The 18,890-nt window shown below is 46.3% G+C and overlaps 1 protein-coding gene across 10 annotated transcripts in view; it reads right to left on the bottom strand.

Annotated features, from left to right (window-relative positions):
• The window catches only part of Trpm3 (transient receptor potential cation channel, subfamily M, member 3), a 526,019-nt gene that overhangs the window by 80,194 nt on the left and 426,935 nt on the right, over window positions 1-18,890 (bottom strand). For 6 of the 10 annotated variants that reach the window (XM_005388528.1, XM_005388531.1, XM_005388536.1 and 3 more), the window contains 6 exons: window positions 15,707-15,757; window positions 6,316-6,351; window positions 6,022-6,162; window positions 2,909-2,938; window positions 1,870-2,159; window positions 814-1,042 (listed from right to left, as the gene is read on the bottom strand). In XM_005388528.1, coding sequence (XP_005388585.1) covers window positions 814-1,042; window positions 1,870-2,159; window positions 2,909-2,938; window positions 6,022-6,162; window positions 6,316-6,351; window positions 15,707-15,757 — 777 coding nt within the window. The remainder of the gene's footprint in view (window positions 1-813; window positions 1,043-1,869; window positions 2,160-2,908; window positions 2,939-6,021; window positions 6,163-6,315; window positions 6,352-15,706; window positions 15,758-18,890) is intronic. The other 4 variants (XM_005388530.1, XM_005388535.1, XM_005388541.1 and 1 more) reach the window with 1 other exon arrangement.

The raw sequence follows: 18,890 nt of genomic DNA, 5'->3' as shown, positions 1-18,890 counted from the left end.
AGGTACAATCCCCATTGATACACACACACATACACACACATACACACATACATACGGGAAAGACAAAGACAAAGTAAAAAAAGAGAATAGATCAGTGGCTGGGGATTTAACTCAGTGGCATTCGCAAGGTCCTCAATTTAATTTCCCAGCACCGCTGGAAAAAAGTACATCAGGATCATGAAACAATGCCTTGACAGATACATTGATCTCACTTTTGTTGTTTGTTTGTTATTTGTTTTTTTGAGACAGAGTCTCGATAATGTCATTCAGGCTGGACTTAACTCTCTGTGTAGCCCAGGCTGGCCTTGAACTCTTGATTATCCTCCTGCCTCAGCCTCCCAGGTGCTGGGATAACAGGTGTGAGCCACCACGCCCAGCTTGATCTCACTTTTAGTTCACTGAAGTTTTTTTCTCAAGCATATAGAACCACTGTCTCCATGACCTGATACAGAGCACAGCCAGCGGGTCAGGCTCCCCTGGTGGGGAAGGGAGACCTGGGGGCGGGCTGCTGGTGACCCATAGTTTGTGTTAGAGCACATGGCACCTCTGTGGGACCTGTGTGTGACTGTCACCTTTGGATTGTGTGAAAAATAGTAATGTCTTGGTGCCATCCTTAGAGATCCTGATTCAGCAGGACTCAGGGAGGCCCTCACCACTACATGAAAATCCAAACCCCACACGAGAAATTTTGATGAGCAGTCAGTGTTCAGCACCCCCTGATGTAAGAGACTGTCTAATGCCACTGCAGATTTGGCTGGGAAAACAACCAACCCTCCCCCTCCCAGCCAACGGGGCCCTCTCAGGCGCACTGACCTTGAGGCCTGAGTTCTTGCGCATGCGGAGCCGACCCATCCACATGTCGGTGAGCAACATCTGGCTGCAGGTATGTGCGATGAAGTCGCGGTGCTTGGCAGCCACAGCCAGCTGCAGGCATGTGGCGTTGCTCCAGTTCTTCAGCTCATATGTCAGCAGTTTCATGGCCAGCTGCTCATCCTGCTTGTAGGATTGGTCCAAGAGCTCCACAGCCAGCTGGCCGAAGTCCCTGGAAAAGAATACATGGAGGAGTCCTTCAGACCAGCTTGGGGACCAATGTGACAAAAGTGGGGACCCACTGGCCAACCACAAAGATGGCTGCAGTGTGGAGTAGTGCTTTACATGAGTGCTGGTCTGTTCATAAATTCACCCAGCCAACATCCATTATGCGTCCACTATGCATCAAATAACATGTTTAGAACTGAGGATGTGAGTCAAGCTAGGCACGGTCCCTATACTCCAGGGCCCAAATGCAAGGTATATGGAAGTGGAGGTGGACCCATCGACCCATGGCTGGAGCGTATCTTCTTAAATGCACGGACTGCAAGTTCAAAGTCCAGCCTTGTGAAGCACAAATGTGTGACCTTGGCCAAGTGAGCTAAGTTCTCTGAGCCTCACTGATCTCAGCTGAAAGAAGTATGTGATAACAGGACCTAGCTCTTAGAGGAGTGGTGAGGATGCCACAGAATCATCTGTGCATCTGTGTGTACCACCCTGCGTAGCACTGTACGTGGGAAAGGTGAGTTATTCATGCCCACCCTCCGTGTGCACCGTGGGGGTGATACTGCCCCTCCCTCTTTGTGGTACTGGGGATTGGACCCAGAGATGCCTATCACTGAGCTACATCTCCAGCTCTTGGAATTTTGGGACAAGGTCTTCTTAAATTGCCCAGGTTGGCCTTGAACTTGTGATCCTCCTGCTTTAGCCCTCCTACTAGCTAGGATTACAGGAGTGTGCCACTGTGGCCTGGCCTCCCGTTAAAGTTTTATCTCAGTATATGGAATCTGCCCTCCTTTCTCTTCTCCCCTTAACTCCCCACATGCTTGTCTGGCCAACCTTGAGTTGTGGTTCAGCTCCTGGGAAATGTCATCAACCATGTCGTTCTCGGAGGCCTCGTGAGCCATGGCTTTGCAGAGCTTACACGCCACCAAGGCCTTGGCCATGGCCTCCTCGCCATGTTGCCAGAAGAACAGCGCCATCTTCTGCCTCTTCATGAGGACGGCCCACACCATGAGCTCGTGGAAGGGGAAAGGAAAATGGTTGATCTCAGGGTCGTCCAAGTCTATGTCCACCTCTTCTTCACGCTTCTTGGTTGTCTTTCTCCCTCGCCTCAAAGGAATATCATCCTGTGATTTTAGAGAAATGCACACAGGCTGAGTTGGAAACGAATCAGATCGATTTGTTACATAGCTACTCTACATTTTCCATTGGCTCAACTTGGGATCAATCCTAAAATAAACCAAGCCAGCTTCTATCGTAAAGGAACTCACAAGCTTGTCCCTGGCTACTTTTAAAATAAGTTATAGTAAATGCTTAGGTATAGTCCTATGGGGACATGTCAGTGTACTTCCATTTACATTATCTTTTAATGGCCTATTTTCTTTTTTGTTTTACTTTTTTCCATTTCTTCTTATATACTAGAGTTAGGGTTGTTTGTATCTCATGAGGGACGGCACTGTCCTTTTTGCAGAAAGGACAAGAATATCCTATAATCGTGTTTCTGTACATGACAATAAGCATTTGAACAAAGATAGAAAACATAATCTTTCTCAAGTTTCTGCATTTGTGAGGCAGTTCTGGCCTTTGGCTTGATTGCCATTTGTAAACATCCATGGATAAAGTTGCTTACTGGAATTTATATACTTCCTTGATTTTCAGGTTAGTGCTCCAAATAAGATTTATTTATTTTGTTTGCAATGCTAATATAAAACCTCAGAGTGGAATTTCCAAAGCTATTGTGAGTTGTCCTCATGACATTTGGAAAATATTTATCTTAGAATCATGGACTAAGTTTCACCCCCCAAATGAGCTCATATATCTTTCAAATGTATAATAAAGAGAATAATTGACACTAATAACTTGAGCAGACAATTACCTCCATTCCCAGAAGTTTCAAGGCTTTGGGCTGTTAAAAAAATGTTATGAACATAGTTAGATCTTTCTTTCATGAAGGTAAGAAAAGAACCCTACTGTATCTTGAACAAGCAGTATAAGAACCATTGCACCAGACAGCATTTACTTTATTTTACTGCATAAAACATGACAAGTGGAATTTATTTTGAGAAATTCTAGGAGAACTAGGAGTGTTGTGATTTTGGTGAATCATATCATAGAAAATGAGGAACCTGGAGAGAGATAATGAGATAGGCCAAGGGTAGACATTAAGGTTTATAATGTCTTGTGGACTAAGATTTCTTTCAACTTCATGTAGCTATCCTGCTTGGCCGACACTTTCATGACATCCAGTATTTGAGTGAGTGCTATGATCTGAAAGTTTGTTTCTCCCCACATTAATATGATGAAATCCTAACCTGTGCTAGGCATAGTGGCACATGTCTATATCCCAGCACTCTGGAGGCTGAGGCAGGAGGATGACAGAGTTCTAGGCCACCCTGGATTATATAGTTATTTCAAGGCCAGCCTGGACTGCATAGTGAGGTCCTCCTGTGAGGACCTCAAAAAACAAAACAAAACAAAACAAAATTCTAGTCCTTAAGGTCATGCATGGTATTGGACTGGGATGGGTCAAGTGAGAAGAGCTCTCCTAAATGAGATTAGTAGCTTCATAAAAGAGGCTATGCCAGTAATCTCAGCACTCAGGAAGCTGAGGCAGGAGGATCATGCATGCAAGGCCAGCCTGAGTAACTTAGTAAGACTCTATCTCAACCTCCCTCCCAACTCCCCCCAAGCAAAACCCCACAAAAACAAAATCCCACCCCCAGAAACAAAACAAAAAGGCCGTGGGAACTTGTTTGCGCTTTCTACTTGTGAGGACACAGCCAGAAGTTGGGGGCGGGTCTATGAACCAGGAAATGGGCTTTCACCGGATATTGGACCTGTTGGTGCCTTCATCTTGGACTTTCCAGCTTCCAGAATTGTGAAAATTAGAATTATGTTGCTTATAAACCATGCAGTAGTTTTCTTTTTTGAGACAGGGTCTCACTCTGTCATTGAGGTTGGTCTTGAACTCATGATGTAGCCCGACTGGCCTCAAACTCACAGTGATCCTCCTGCCACAGCTTTCCAAATGCTGGAATTACTGGCATGCCCAGCTGCATGTAGTATTTTGTGATGGCAGCAGGAATAGGATAAGACATTATTATTATGTGTTTCCTACAACAACCATTGAGAATAGTTAATGATTATTCAATAGGTCACTCATGTATAGTTCTATTTATTTTTTTTCGAAGATACCTAAGTAGAGTACAACAACTGTTGATAATCTCCTACCTCTTTTGTCTGTAACTCACTATTATTTGTCTATTTGTTTTCTTGAGAAACTATCTTGTAGATAACAATATGTAAAACAATAACCATTGATAATTTCCTACCACTTTGTCTGTAATTTGGTAAGCCCTCCCCATTATTGTTATCCTTCTCTTCCTCTTTAAAATTAAAAAAAAAAAAAAAAAAGGAGTAGGATAAAACAGATGAGCAATGGAACATTCAACCAGACAGATCAAACGAAGTCCTTCTCCAGCCTGTGGAACATCCTGCTATCTGGAGCCTGGGGATTTCACCCAGCTGTATATTGCAGATTCTTCCTGCTGGCCATCGCCCTGTGCTGCTGTCCAGCAGAGCAAAGGCAAGAGGCCCAGAGGCAGTGCTGATGGTGGCACGGGAAGCGTGGGCGTATAGGGTGGCGTCCCTGCCAGTGGCGGGAACGCAGGAAACTGGCGGGGTAGGAAGGTGACAGACAAGGCAACTCGGCACCAGACAAAACTGGATTTATACTGCACAGAGGGGGATGTGAAGTTGCACTTGCGGGGTGAGGAGGATGGTTCCGTGCTGCCGGATGTGACAGATGAGGGTCATCTGAGTGAGCACAAGGGGACAGAGACGCATTCACTCCAGCTCCTGGTGAGCGTTCAGGCTGCCTGAGCTTCAGCCTCGCCTCTTTCCCTTTGTTTCTCTTTCAGCTTCTAAAATGACCCCCAGTCTGAGACCTGTGCCCCCCATTTATACTCTTTTGGTGTTTTCAAAGTTCTCTGCCAGTCCTACAAACTATTTTCATAATCAGAAGAAAGTTTTGTTGAACATAAAAAGCAACCAAGTCAACTGTTAAAAAAAACCTATAAAAATAAGGTAAAAAACATGAAAAACAATAATAAAAATGTAAAAAGAAAGAAAGAAAAATCATGCCCACTTCCAGCTAGGAAAACCATTCTCCGTGGATTTCCTGGAGGGTCCCTGACACCCTGAGGTGTGTGACATCCAAGCTCTGCTCATAGTGATCCTTAGATGCTCCTGGTCGTCCCCCACCCCCAGACTAGGACCCAACTCCCCTGAGCTCCACTGATCCTTAGTACTCTTTCTTATTTTGCAACAGGGTCTTGCTATGTAGCCCAGGCAGACCTCAGATTAGCAGTTCTCCTGCCTCAGCCTCACAAGTGGCTGGGATGACAGGATTTCAAACCCGGGACACCATGCAGGGCACAGATGGTGCAAAGCCATGGGAAGCAAAAACTATAGGATCCTTAGCAAAAGTAAAGGCCTCCAAAGCTGCACATCCTGCTACTGTTCTTCAGGAGGAAAAGGAAGTAGCCCCCAAAGCTCCGGCGCTGCCCTGCGCTCCTGTGTCTGTCCCGGCTTAGGAGACTCTCCAGGCTGCGTTGCAGGCACCTTGTTTCATGGAAAGCATGCCTGGCAGACGGACTGTGGCTATTCAGACTTGGACATTGGGCAGACGCTCTTATAACGGCCCAAGTGAGGCGGTCTCTTCAAGGGAAATCCCTAAATTTCATTAAGAACAGGTGGGGAGAGGCCCAGAGCGGAAGTGGAGGTAAGCACGATACAACCCAGTATGTCTCCACACCGATTCCCCTATACAATTACTATGTATCACAAGCATACCAATAAAAAAGAAAAAAAATGAGCAAAGATGAACAGACTGGACAGAAGGAAGAAGAGCAGTTACCTCCTCAAGCGGTCACCCACAGGAGACAGAGATGCCTCCCCCAGACCCCCGCCCATAACCCCCAGCCTCACCCTCTTGGGCCCGAAGAGGTTGTGGTAGAGGGTCCGGAAGCGCTTGCGCGTGTAGTTGCAGCGGTAGGCGCCGCCCATCAGGTACTCGATCACCAGGCCGATGTCAATCAGGCTGATTCTGTAGTCTGGGGGCAGGTTCCCCTGGCAGGGAGGAAGCAAACAGACAGACAGACCCAAAAGACAGCGTGGTTTGCTAGGGATTCTACTGCGTGTGCTCTGTAACTATTTTAGAGTAAAAAATATAATGAAAAAAGAAACATATGAATGTATTATTATGCTGGTTAATTAATTCACCTTAAAATAGATCCAACCGAAACCTGGATATTCTCGCTTGGAAAGAAGACATAAGTTAAATAAGAAGATGCAGTACTCGTCGGCAAGAACAGAAAATCAAAATATTTATTCAAGTCTTCAGCTGGGGAGAAAAAAACACCAGTGTAGCAGAAAGAAACGCAAGGCTAGACAACGGCAAAACTCTATCATTCCCGGCCACAAGGCTCCTGCTGGTCCCCGGCCCCCTCCTGACTCTGACCCAGGCCTGTCGCTGCCCTTGGGCTGGGAGGTCACTGAATTTCTTCCCCCTTCGCTCACGGAAGACTCCTCCTAGAAGATGAAGTCCATTACCAAGGCCTGGACCTGCTTAGAACTCAGTTCTTCCTTAAATCAAAGCCCCTATGAAGACAAACTGTTGTTTTTTTTAAATGGTACCTTTCTCATAAAGGGAGAAGAGCGTGTAGGGAAGGGACTTGGGCATCGGGAAGAGTTGTATATGAACAACCCTTACGGTTAAAGAGAAGTCGGGATGGGGGTGGGGGAAGAAATAGGAGAAAAAATTTTATCAATGAAATATTTCCCCAGAATTAAGGAGATTTTTCACCTTGAGTGTAGCACTTCTTAAAGACCTAGAGCCACGGTGTGGCTTGGTTTTTATTTATTTTGTGTGTGTTGGGGGATTACACCCAGGCCCTTGGGCATGCTGTATCAAGTTGCAAGAAATAGAAAAGTATTCATTATCTATTCCTAGTTGAAGGGGAGCGCCTTAGGGTCTCAGGAAAACCTTTGCTCTGTCAGGTCATGGAGGAGGCGATTCTGCAGAGTGCACGGTGCTTTCAGTGTCTGGCTGGTTTCTTCCTGCATGGGGACGTTCTGTGCCAGGAGCAGCCAGGCTCTCCTGGTGCAGTAAGTCCTGAGAGTTTAGAGGGGCACAAGGCCGTGGTGGTCTTGTCCTTAGCAGAGAACCATGCAGGATGCTATGTGAGATTCTTTCCCTTCACGGAAGAGGTTCCTAGTCTGTTCTGGTGCTCTTCCAACTCTGGTGGCATGAGAATCCCTCAGGAAACCTGGGGACTATAAGTCCTGGACCATGCTCGACTTGCTTCCATGTATCGGACCTCTTTGCCCTTCCTGAGCTTCTCTGGGTAGTTCTGAGACACAGCAGAGCTTGTGAAACTGCAGCTATGCTCTGCCTCAGGTGACAGGGGTAGGCCAGGCAGCACGACCTGCACATATGGGGTATAAAATGGGAATTGCTGACCCTGGGACAGTCACTTCATTCTTCTGCTGAGCTGAAGGCAGATTTGCAGTTCTCCTCACTCAGCTTCCTGTGGTCAACTACATCCATTAGAAAGGTCTGGGATTTAGGGTTAGGGCTGGCCCATCGTAGCCTATTATGTATGGGCTTATGGTTTTCTTGAAAATTTTGTTTCTGTTTTTTGTAATGGGGTCACTCTATGTAGCCCAGGCTGGGCTTGAACTCCTTATGTTGCTTAGGCTGGCTCAAATTTCAGATAGTCCTTCCTCAGCTTTCCAAGCACTGGGATCACGGGTATAGGCCATCAGGCCCAGCTGAACTATATTTGTGTCTTTGTATTATTTGTGCTTTTTATAAGGAATGGGTTAAGGAAGGCACTCAGAATGGTTTTATTGTTGTTATTGTTGAAAAGATAAAATAATGAAATTAATCAATGTGATGAGATCAAGTCTGAGAGTGGCCTTTCTAGTACTATGTTCTCAGTAAAATAACTACATACCACAGTCTTAAGGGGCACCCCAGTTCACAGATGCAATTTGACTGGAAATACATGGATCATGTATCTGGAATTCCATGGCTTTCCAGGGGGTGGGCATGAAGGGATAGCCACGGACATACCAGCTGAGATATGGTTGAAGGAAGATAACATGATGGCTTCCACTGCTGTTCCCTAGGCTTCCTTGCTCTCCCCAGAGTGAACTCTAGACTCCAACCCCTGGGTTCTGCAGCCCTCCTTGGCTTGGGACATGGAGCAAAAAGGGGAGAGCGTGAAGGGTATCCCACAGGAAGTGGGAGCGCTTGAAGACACAGACCTCTCATCCTCGACGTTCTCCTTATACAGAATGTTAGGTCTATGCCTAGATGTCCCCCAGAGCCTCATGTACTCATAGGCAGGGCTTTTGAAAGGTGGTTGGATGAGAGTGGCAGCTAAATGACAGGAAGTGGGGCCTGCTTGCAAGAGGCAGATCAGTGGGGCGTGACCCAGAAGGGCATTTCTCTCTTCCTGTTCCTCCTTTCATTCTCTCTGCTTCCTGTCTGGTATGCCCTGAGCAGCTTCCAACCGCCATGCCCCTCTGCCAGGATGAGCTGCCTTGGAACCAGGACTGGGCTGAAACATGAGCCAAAAGAAACCTCTCTTCCCTTTGGTTGTTTGTGGAAAAGGACATTCTTCAGTTACTCTTCTGTGTATTGCCTGAGGCCTGACCCAGCCATGATTGTCGGGTTCTGGAGGAAGTTTAGCATAAGCATGGTAAGCCCTGAGGACAATACTAGTTGCTTTGCTGAGATATGGGTGAAGGAAGATAACATGATGGCTTACTGGTCAGGTCGCATTTCTATGATAACTGAGCTGTATTGGCCTTGCTAAAACAGTTGATATCCTCCATTCCTCTGCTGCCTCTTTGGTGGTTTGTGAATAAAAGTTTACTGAAGATGGTAATCAGGAGTCAGTCAGTCCTAGAGGCTGCTAGCACCTGATCTCAGGATTTTGGCTCTCTTGGTTTTCTTTTTTCTTGTACATCTGCGGGCACCTAGTTTGGGGGATCTGTTCACCCTGGACAGAGTTGGATGAGAAGTTCGACACCTGTGGACTTGGCTATTGTGTCTCAGGGAGCGGGGAAGTGACTGAGAAACACACAGCCCAGTCTGAGGTCCATGTCATTAGCTGAGCTATCCCTTCACAAAAAGGGCCTCTGCCACGGTTCTCAGAATTTCAAAATCTCCTTTGTTTGAAGACTATTGTATGAATCTGACCCAGTAAATTAAGCCATCCCCAGGCTGTTAATAAAGATCAGTGGTCTGACTTTGGTATGCAAAGCACAGCCAAAAATATGAAAGCATGAACAGAGAGAAAGTTTTAAGATAGTAACCTCTCATGAAAATTGAATTAAACTTTAAAGGTATTTACTCATGGGACCACTTTTCTTCATCGCTGCAGGCAGGGCAACAGGGCCCCAGTTTTGGCAGCTTGCAGCTGTACTGGACATTAGGTAAGGGGCGAAGAGCAGGAGACAGGGCCTGTCAGGGCCAGCCGCCCACCACACACACTTCCTGTAAGGAAGCCTGGTCTCGGAGCACGTGGGCCCCATAGGCGCTGTTTTCCTTGGCTCTGAGAGACAGGCAGGATTAAGAGCCTGGCTTGTGCCAGCTGCCTTCGGCTTCTTGCTCCAGGGCTTTTCTCCTGTAAAAGGGGGCACAACCCCATGACCTCCTGGGTCTGTGGTGCTCAAGAACCAGTTTAGGGAAAACCTTCAAAAGGAGGTATTGTGATGCTCTCACAAGCCAGCCAGACCAAGTCTGTGAGCTTGTGTCTGCTTTCACTTGCTATTCTTTTTTGTTTGCGGTGCTGGGGATCAAACCCATGCGGGGCAAGGGCCCTACCTCTGAACTGATTTCTTGGCCCCCCTACTTTTAGTGTAAAATTTTTCTAAATTTAAAACCTGGCTAATAGCCTAACACCTACTTGTTCTGTTTTGAGAAATTTAGCAATGAGCATTAGTTTGAATTCTAAGAACAGGATACCAGTATTGTCCAATGATCGATACTGGATGGTATTTTTAGAAGTATCGTGCAATACTTTTTATTTAAAACATTTTTTCATTAGTACATGTCTGTAGCACATAATGATTCAATTCAGCTTGGGGAGTCAGTACGTATACAGAACACAACTGTCTTTACTTCCCCTTTCTCTTCCCTCCTCTCCCTCCGAAAGATTGATCTGTTTCCTATTATGTTTTTTTTTTTTTTTTTGAGACAGGGTTACTCACTATGTAGCCCAACTTGTCCTCAAACTCACAGCGATCTTCCTGCCTCAGCTTCCAGAGTGCTGGGATTACAGGTGTGCATTACCTCACTCAGCATGTTTCCTATTATCTTGTATTTTGCTCTTTACATTATTTATATTTTGGGTTTCTCATTTAAGAGAAACCATGTGATATTTAAACTTGCATGTCTGACTTATTTCACTTAACATGTTTGTCTTGAGACGCCTCCATTCCTAATGGTAATATTTATATTTTGAGGAGTCAGTAAGAGGGGGTGTTGTCAGGCAGGGATAACAGTAAAATTCATAGTAAGTGAAAATTTAAGAGCAAATAAAGCATTTTTACAAAGTGATTTCATTCATAAAGAGGCATTAAGAGGATATGCCACTAAGGTCCTAGGACGTCCTTACATAAGACTGATTATTTTAGAATGATTTGTGTGTGGTCAGATCTTGGCAGGAGGAAGGATTCCCTTACAGACTCTGTCCTTACAAGGCTTTGAGCAAAGGCGACAGGAACTGGCTTGGCTTCTGTTTGAGCACCAGGGGGCGATGTTCACATGAGCCAACAGCACTCCAGAGCCAGTGGAAGGAGGCGAGGATGAGGAGGAAGTTGTAGCCGGAGCAGGGAATGTTTACTTTACAGCTGCTGTGTTCCAGTCTGCCTGCAAGGCCGATCGCAGCTGTTTCTCCCCAGAGACTTTTGGGACCAGAGAAATTAAGGGAAATCAGCTTTATATTTTTTTAATAGGAAGAGAGGAAGCTTTTTGGGAGGGAGGGGGCCATAGATTTCATAAAAGGAACACGGTGCAGTTTAGGCCTCTTGGAATAACTGTCCCGGTGCGCGAGGGCTGCGCTGTGCACACGAGTGACCTGCAGAGGTTTGTCCTGCTCCTCCTGGGACGGCCCTTGATGGCCAGAGGGGACCTTGCCGGTACTGGCAAAGAGACAGCTCCTGCGGAAGTGGCCCTGGGTGGGGTGCCCTTGGCCTTGCCCCCCTGTGAGTCTGGACAGATCACTTTCTTTCTCACCCAAGTTCATGCTGTGAGCACAGGTGATCTGCACATGGCTACTCCTGACGCCTCTGCAACCCCTGTTGTGTGATCTGTACCTGGCAGCTGTTCTCACTGGGCAAGGCCCCTGTGCAGAGCTCCTAGGCTTGACGAAGCCTCCATGTGTTCCCCGGAGTGTGGCCAGCGGAACTAGGGGTGCGAGCAAGGTTGGTAAAGGCATTCAGGGGCGGGGCGCGTTCACTGCATCCACCTCCTCAGGAGAAGGTGAACCGTACCTCGCAGACCGACAGGTAATGTCCAAACGCCTTCTGGAGGAGTCTTCCTTTGGGCCCTTTTCGAATTGGAAGTCAAAAACTCTCTTTCGGCCTGCTTTTGGTACCCTCCCCCACCCTTCGGGTCATTAAATTGGTAACTGGCAAAGCCTGAACGGTGATCGCATTTCTCGTTCACTGTGAGCCCCACGTGGTGGGACACGTGATACGAATAGCTCGCTAGAAAGCTTGGGCCTAGGGAAGGGCACAGTTTAGAGCCCGGAAACTGTTATCTGCTTTTATTATGCTCTGAACGACTACGCTGAAGGTAAGATTTCATCCCTGCTGTGCTTCAGGATATCACAAAGGACAGTTCCAACCCACTTATTGGATCTGCTCTTCAAAATGAGCTGCTTTTCTGACATCCACTCATGATATTATTAGCAGAGTTCTACTGTTTAGGAACTTAAAAAAAATGACAACAAGCCTTCAAAACAAGGTTGTTTACTTCTGATGTGGGAAAAGGGAGACCGAGGAAAAGACTGTCTGGAGCAGTTTTTATAATAAGGAAAGTCACTGAGGCGTCCAGGTAGTCGCCAGTGGAGCTTCGTCCTGTGCGGCTCCGGAAGAGGGAGTGGTATCGCAGTTAGCAAGGCGACAGACTGGGCTATCAGTCTTTTAAAAACTGAGAAGGCTTTTCCCAATTGCATGAGCTCAGCAGATGGGTTTACGAAATTGTCTCCTTACCCAAAGTGTCAGATATACCTAGTTTCTCCCCTCTCTGTCCTGCATTCTGCAAAGCTCTGGGTCTTAGCTCCTACACAAATGAATTTTAAATTATTTATAACTTCACCACTGCTTCTCTATGATACTCAACTAGCACCTGTCTTTGGTGGGGGAGGGATAGTCCAGGCCAGGGAATCTGAAGTATTAGCACATTGAATCTTAGGAAAGAAAAACTACTACTTTAAAACATACAGAGGCACAAGTTGAGCAGACAGCTACTAAAATGGCAGGTTATATTTCACAGAAAGCAGACAGACTTGCGCCACTCTGGTTTAATATGACAACATCAGTACAGTCAATGGATTTATGCATGAAAGTAGTTGACAGAATTGGGTTGGCTTATATCAATTCAAATTTCTGATTGATGCTGAATAGCAACTCTGCCTCTTTGCTCCTAGATTGCTCTGTTGATATAAATAAATTGAGATCTTGAAACTAGGTTGGGAGCCATTCCTTACGTGCAGTTCTGTTGGTTTCAAAAAACAGTTGGTCTTGGCTGTGTCACATTGGTTGATTTAAGATTACGATGATTAGATAACCCCTGAATACCCTCCCTGGTCTCATGGGAGGTTTAATTTTGCAGACACATTATCAAACTTTGTGTTAAGGTCCAGATGTGTGTTTCTAAGTCATGAACAGCACTTTGTAACAGAGTTTATAACTTACTGGTTAATTTTTCACAGATTCAGTGTATATATGTATTTCCCTACAACTGTAAAGAAGATAGCACACATTACTTATTATGTTCCTTTCATGTGAATGCTTTAAAGTCTCCAAGACTTTCTTAGCATTTTAAACCTAGTTTTATAGCTCTGAATAACTGCTTGACTTAAATTTCTAGAAGTCATCTGGAACCATGTGAAAAAGTTGCTCAATTTCTCTCTTACTTGCTTTAAGAAATACAGAATAAAAAGCCTCACCTTCAAGCTCCCTTCATTCATACAGCACAAACTTCAGGCACTTCCGGCTGCTTTGAGTACAGGACGACCCTCTCAGTCTCTAACACCCCCAAACACAGCTTTGTATAGAGACACTGGGGTCCGCGTATCCAGCCCCTGCCTCCCCCAGGGCCCCACCTCCTCAGCAGTCTCTTTTCTCAGATAAAACAATCAACTCTTCCTAGGTCAGTTCAGTTCTCTTCTTTCCTATTTACTAAATTCATAAGTAAATGGGTGCTTATGTCCCTACATTTTTGCACCAATATTCGGATCTCACTTAAAAGAAAAAAAATTCTCTTAGCTAATACTCTTTCCTTCCAAGCTCTTAACCGCCCTGTTATGTCTTGTTAGTCTGTGTATGTATGAGGTCTATTTTTAGCTAAGAAGCTTTAAAAAAAAGGAGGAAGAAGCCCACCCTAAGCATGCTTTCCATGCCTTCCAATAATACAGGTGATGCAAGCAAAGGTAAGGGCAGCTCAGGGGATTTCAGAAAAGAGAAAATGATCTTGCAGAGCTCATTCCTATGGGATGGAGAGAGGCTAAGACAAGGGATTTTGATCATTTGCACTCCAGGACCTCTAACTGCAAAGATCCACTTGAAAATCTGGCCAGACTTTCTGCTGGGGAGAGAGTGGCGGAGGCAGAGAGGAACCTGTTGGAGGGCCTGGGCTGCTCGAAGCTAGACCCAGGACTGAGGCCGAGCCACCCCTCCAGAGAGCCCACAGCCTGGCCAGACACGGCCGGGCCAACAGGAGGTGGGAGGGTGCTGCTTTATTACTTTAGAAAAAACACAAGAGATTTTATTGAATGTGAACAAGGAATGGGTTCCAAAGAATACACATCAGCTGTGTGTTCCTCTAATCTTCTCAGTTCAGTGTCCAGGAATTTTAAGCCAGGATTAGTTAAACAAAACTGGAAAGCTTGGAGGAAAGAGATGTGGGTTTGTGGAGGGCCAACGGACACCGTGGCTCAGAAGGGACAGAGGCAGGGAAGATGGGACCTTGGTGACGTGGTCGTTGGTGGGGGTGCGGCCCTCACAGCCCTGCTACCTGGCTCTGAAAGGACCGAGGCTTTGCTCATCACACAGATTTAAAAGGAAAAAAAAAAAATCACCTTTGTTAAGGTCACATGGGGATGGGATGAAATTTGCAAGGGGCAAAAAAGAAAGGGAGTATTTTTTTTTAAATATCCTTTACTCATTGCTATCAAAAGTCCAGCATATTAAAATAGATAAATTATAAGCTGCCCTAGGGCTTTTGCTTGATCTTTTGAAGAAAAAAATTAAAAATTATGATAGCAGACCTGAGGTCAGTTCAGTGCAATGATTTCCTAGATGAGAAATTGTACTTTAGGTTTTGCCACTTTGTAGCTTTCTCTAAGTATGTCCTATGAACTGGGCTGAATCGCTACCAACTGTTGATAATGTGTGAGCATGCGTGCATGGGTGTGTGCACGGGGTGTGCGTGTGTGCGCACGTGCGTGAGTACATGTATCTGAGGTCCTATGGAGTGAAGGATTCAGAACCCAAGCTATCCTTGAAAAAGGCTGTCGGGAGCAGGAGAGAAAACCCTTGGCTCAGACAAAACATGACCTCCTACGCCTCACCCTTCTCATCTGGAAACAGACCCTGCCGACCTAGCAGGAGTAACATAATTCTGCTCCCAAAATGGTTGTGAAAAGTAAACGCATTCAGGTGCACAGGAAGCTGATTCTGGTGGTGCGCACCTACCCATGACTAACTCATAGCCACTCTTATTTTCCTGTTAATGGAAGGATCTGAGCTCTAGTCCTAGCTCCTCGCTAACCATCTAGTAGAGTTCTCGTCTCCTTGCATTTCAGCCTCCTCATCTGTAAGACGTGAATAGTTCTACAGCTTTGTGTTGGAATCAAATGAGATGGTGAGTGTGAAAAAATGTTCTGGAAAAAATAAGCATTAGAAGCATGGAGTGTGCATGTGTGTCTTAGACGATGTTTCTCTGAGTCTTTGGGGGCTGTTTTACAGCGCTCTGTGCGACCCTCCCTGGACTGGACACTGTACCAGGAGCTTGCAAAGCCAGGAGCTCCTGGGGAGAGTGTGCAGAATGCAGGCGAGCGCCCCAGACAGTGAGGGCCAATGGAGAATCCGGACACTGGCATAAATCCACACAGCGGGGGGAAAGCCTAGTTTCACCATCCAATGCATTATGTCTAACGAAAGCATCAAAACCATGGCGACGGAGGTAAAACCACAGCTGCACTGGAAGCAGAGGTGTCAGAGTTAGGGGACAGAGGCACGCACGCACGCACGCTGCGCCGCGCTGGCACTGGCGGGACAGGGTCGCTCCGCAGCTCATGCAAAACAGGCGCTTTCTAACCACAGCAAGCGGCAAGCGGGGCCTCTGACCCGTGGGCCGGAGGTTTCTTACCTTTTTGACATCCCTGACCAAGTGGTACAATGTGTTTGAGGGCCCGTGTCTCTGAAAACAATAAAGAACAATCAAACAGTTCTGCTAGGCAGGGGTCTCGCCCGCCAGGCAAGGCGGTTCTAACTGGTGGATGGCAGTTCGGCACGATGCACCTTGTTCTGGTTGCCCAGTTGTGTCAGTCTTTTCTCAGCAAACACGCTGGCGGAGCTCTGGATTGCATTTCATCAAGAAACTCTGTTTGAGGGGAATGGTTCTAACTTTGTGTTTTCACCGAGAATCAAACTCAGGACCTTGCGCTTGCCAGGCAGGTGCTTGTGCCTCTGAGCTCCATCCGCGGCCCAGGTTCTTACTTCGTAAGGGAGCCAGTCAGTTCTGTTGGCAGCTGGGCCCAAACCTCGTTGAAGAAGGTAGTTTTTGCAGCAGGGAGAAAGAGAGGCCAGGTTACCCACTGGAAAAACACTTTGGCACCTTGTCCTTGCCACCTCCTTATTTCCCATAATCAATGAGAAGTTGTCTCAAAAAAAAAAAGACTTGGCTAACCTTTTCTGTGAAAGGCCTGATAGAAAATACTTTACGCTAAATGGACTTCGGAGTTTTATCCCATCTGTTTAAATGCCACTGTACTGTGAAATTAGCCACAGATTTGTTTTGTTTTGTTTTGATTTTTTAGTTGTTTTTCTTCTTTCCGTTACTGGGGCTTGAAGCCAGGCCTTGTGTATGCTAGGCAGGCTCTCTACCACTGAGCTACATCCCCAGCCCTGGCAGAGATTTTACGTAAACAAGAAAGCTTGGGTATGATTCAATTAAACCTTATTCAGGGACGCCAGAAATTAAATTTCATATAATTTTAATATGTTATAGAACATCCTTCTTTTGATTATTTTGGTAATAAAAAACAGGAAAAGAGTTTTTTTTTTTAGCTTGAAGATGGTAGAGACAGGCTGTGGGCTGGACTTGGGATGTTAGTTTGCTGTTTTTTTTTTTTTTTTTTCTTTCAACCTGGCTTTCAAGAAAAAGCTATAAGTCATTTGGGAAAAAGAGAACCTTGGCAAAAAGACGTGTGGGCTCGAGGTAAGAATACAGTGAAATGAATGCTATGTTGTCTTTCTGGAGTAGGAATGCTAGATATAATACAGGTTGCCCAATTAAATTTGAATTTCGGCCAAGCAACGAATGATTTGCAACATAAGTACGTCCCATCCAGTGTGAGCACGTACAGTCGGCCGTCCGTACCTGCGAGGTCTGCACCCATGAACTCTGCCAACTGCAGATTGAAACTATTCAGAAAAGAAATTGCATTTGTACCGAGCGGGCACAGGTATTTTTCTCGCTATTATTCCCTCAACAAAACAGCGTAACCACCATTTCCATAGCATTTCCATAGCATTTCCATCGTGTGAAGGATATGCGCCACCTAGAGGTGACTGCCGCACACAGAAGGCTGTGCCTCAGTTACACGCCTGGACCACGTCTCACGGGAGGCCTGAGTGTCCACGGCCTGTGGTGCTCGGGGTGGGGGCATCCTGGAGAAGCTCCCATGCGGTGACAGAGGGACAACTGTATCTAGATTAAAAAATCTTCCATCATTTATCTGACTCCAATGTAACTGGCCATCCTGCGTGTTTGTTTGCTAAATCTGGCCACCTTTTGAAGGATTTAAACTAGCAATGGCGCATCCTTATGCGGTGTTGTACCCGTTTAAGGATCGAGACAACCTTGTGTGCCACCTCGATCACTGCACCATTGGGGTGCACTCGCTTAGCAGGACACCTCCTCCCAGGGGGCACTGTACCCTGTCATGATGGAAGCTGGAGATTCAGGTCTGAGCTTGGAGCTCCAAACCCAGCTCTGCTGCCGACCGCTCAGAACGTGCCCAAGCTACACAACTGAACAGGGACTCAATTTTGTCATCCCTAAAATGGAGAATAGCCCTGTATGCAGTAGGACTGTTTGGGGATTACATGATGCCATGTTTATAATGCCATTAAAACAATGCTTAATAAATGGTAGGCATTATTTTTTTTATCATGGCCCCATAATCCTTCTCAACAGTCTTGTAGGTAACACCACCAGTTGTGTGGAGTGGTGAAATCTACCAGCAGTCCTTTCTTTTTTTGTTTGCTTGTTTTTGAGGCAGCCTCACTATGTAGTGCAGGCTGGCCTTGAACTTGCTTACACAGCCCAGGCTGGCGTCAAACTCATGGCAAACCTCCTGCCTCAGCCTCCCGAGTGCTGAGATTACAGGCGTGCATTGCCATGCCCGGCTCCTACCGGTATTTCTGAGTCTAGAACTTTTCTATTTCTTCCTTTTCTTGCCAATCTTTGGGATGAATCTGTATTTCCTTAGTTCTCTGATATATAAACTCTACTATGCTTATTTCTAATTGAAAATGCCATTACCATAAGCCTTAGTGTGTTGAACCAAGAAAAGTCTGCAGAAACCAGGTGTAGTGGTGCATGCTTGTAATCTCAGGTCCCCGGGGGGCTGAGGCAGGAGGATTGCAAGTTCAAAGCCAGCCTGGGCAACTTAGTGAGACAGCCCTTTTTGGGCTGGGGGTGTAATTCAGTGAAGGATCAAATACAAAAGACCCCTGGATCCATAGGCCCTCTGAGCATGGTGTGTAATCTTGGCCCCCCCCGAAAATTTTTCAGGGAAGACAGAAACCTTGATCCACTCCACTGACCTATTTACTTCTTACAGCAAGAACGAAGTAGAGCCAGGCTGACCCTACCTGACACCCAGGCTCGGTGAGGGACAGGTCACTGAGCTCCTGCCTGCTCATACTCTGGGTGGTGGGACAGAAACGTTGTGTCCAGTGGTGGAAAGTAATTTCTGAGGCTGAAGCTTCGGCTGAGCACAGGTTTCTTTCTTTGCTAGGAGTTTTGTGACCTTGAATAAACCACTTCATGGTCTCTGCTCTAGTTTGAGAGCTTGGGCATCCACCAAATTCACCATGAGCTTAGTCTCCATGTGTGGAAATTAAGAGATGGGGTCCATAGAGGCGATAGGGCATGAGGGCTCCTGTCTTGTAAATGGAATTGAAGCCTGAAAAGAAGAGGCTTCTCGGCTGGGTAGCGTGGTGTGTGCCTACAATCTTGGCTCTCGGGGGTGGGGGGGTCGGTGTGGAGGCAGGAGGATTGCAAGTTCAAGCCCAGCCTGGGAAATTTAGTGATTTTTATTTTT

The sequence above is a fragment of the Chinchilla lanigera genome, unplaced genomic scaffold, assembly GCF_000276665.1.
Source record: "Chinchilla lanigera isolate Chin_1 unplaced genomic scaffold, ChiLan1.0 scaffold00033, whole genome shotgun sequence".
Lineage (NCBI taxonomy): Eukaryota > Metazoa > Chordata > Mammalia > Rodentia > Chinchillidae > Chinchilla > Chinchilla lanigera.
Note: the sequence above shows the minus strand (reverse complement) of the source record. Positions and strands in the feature narration are given on the sequence as shown.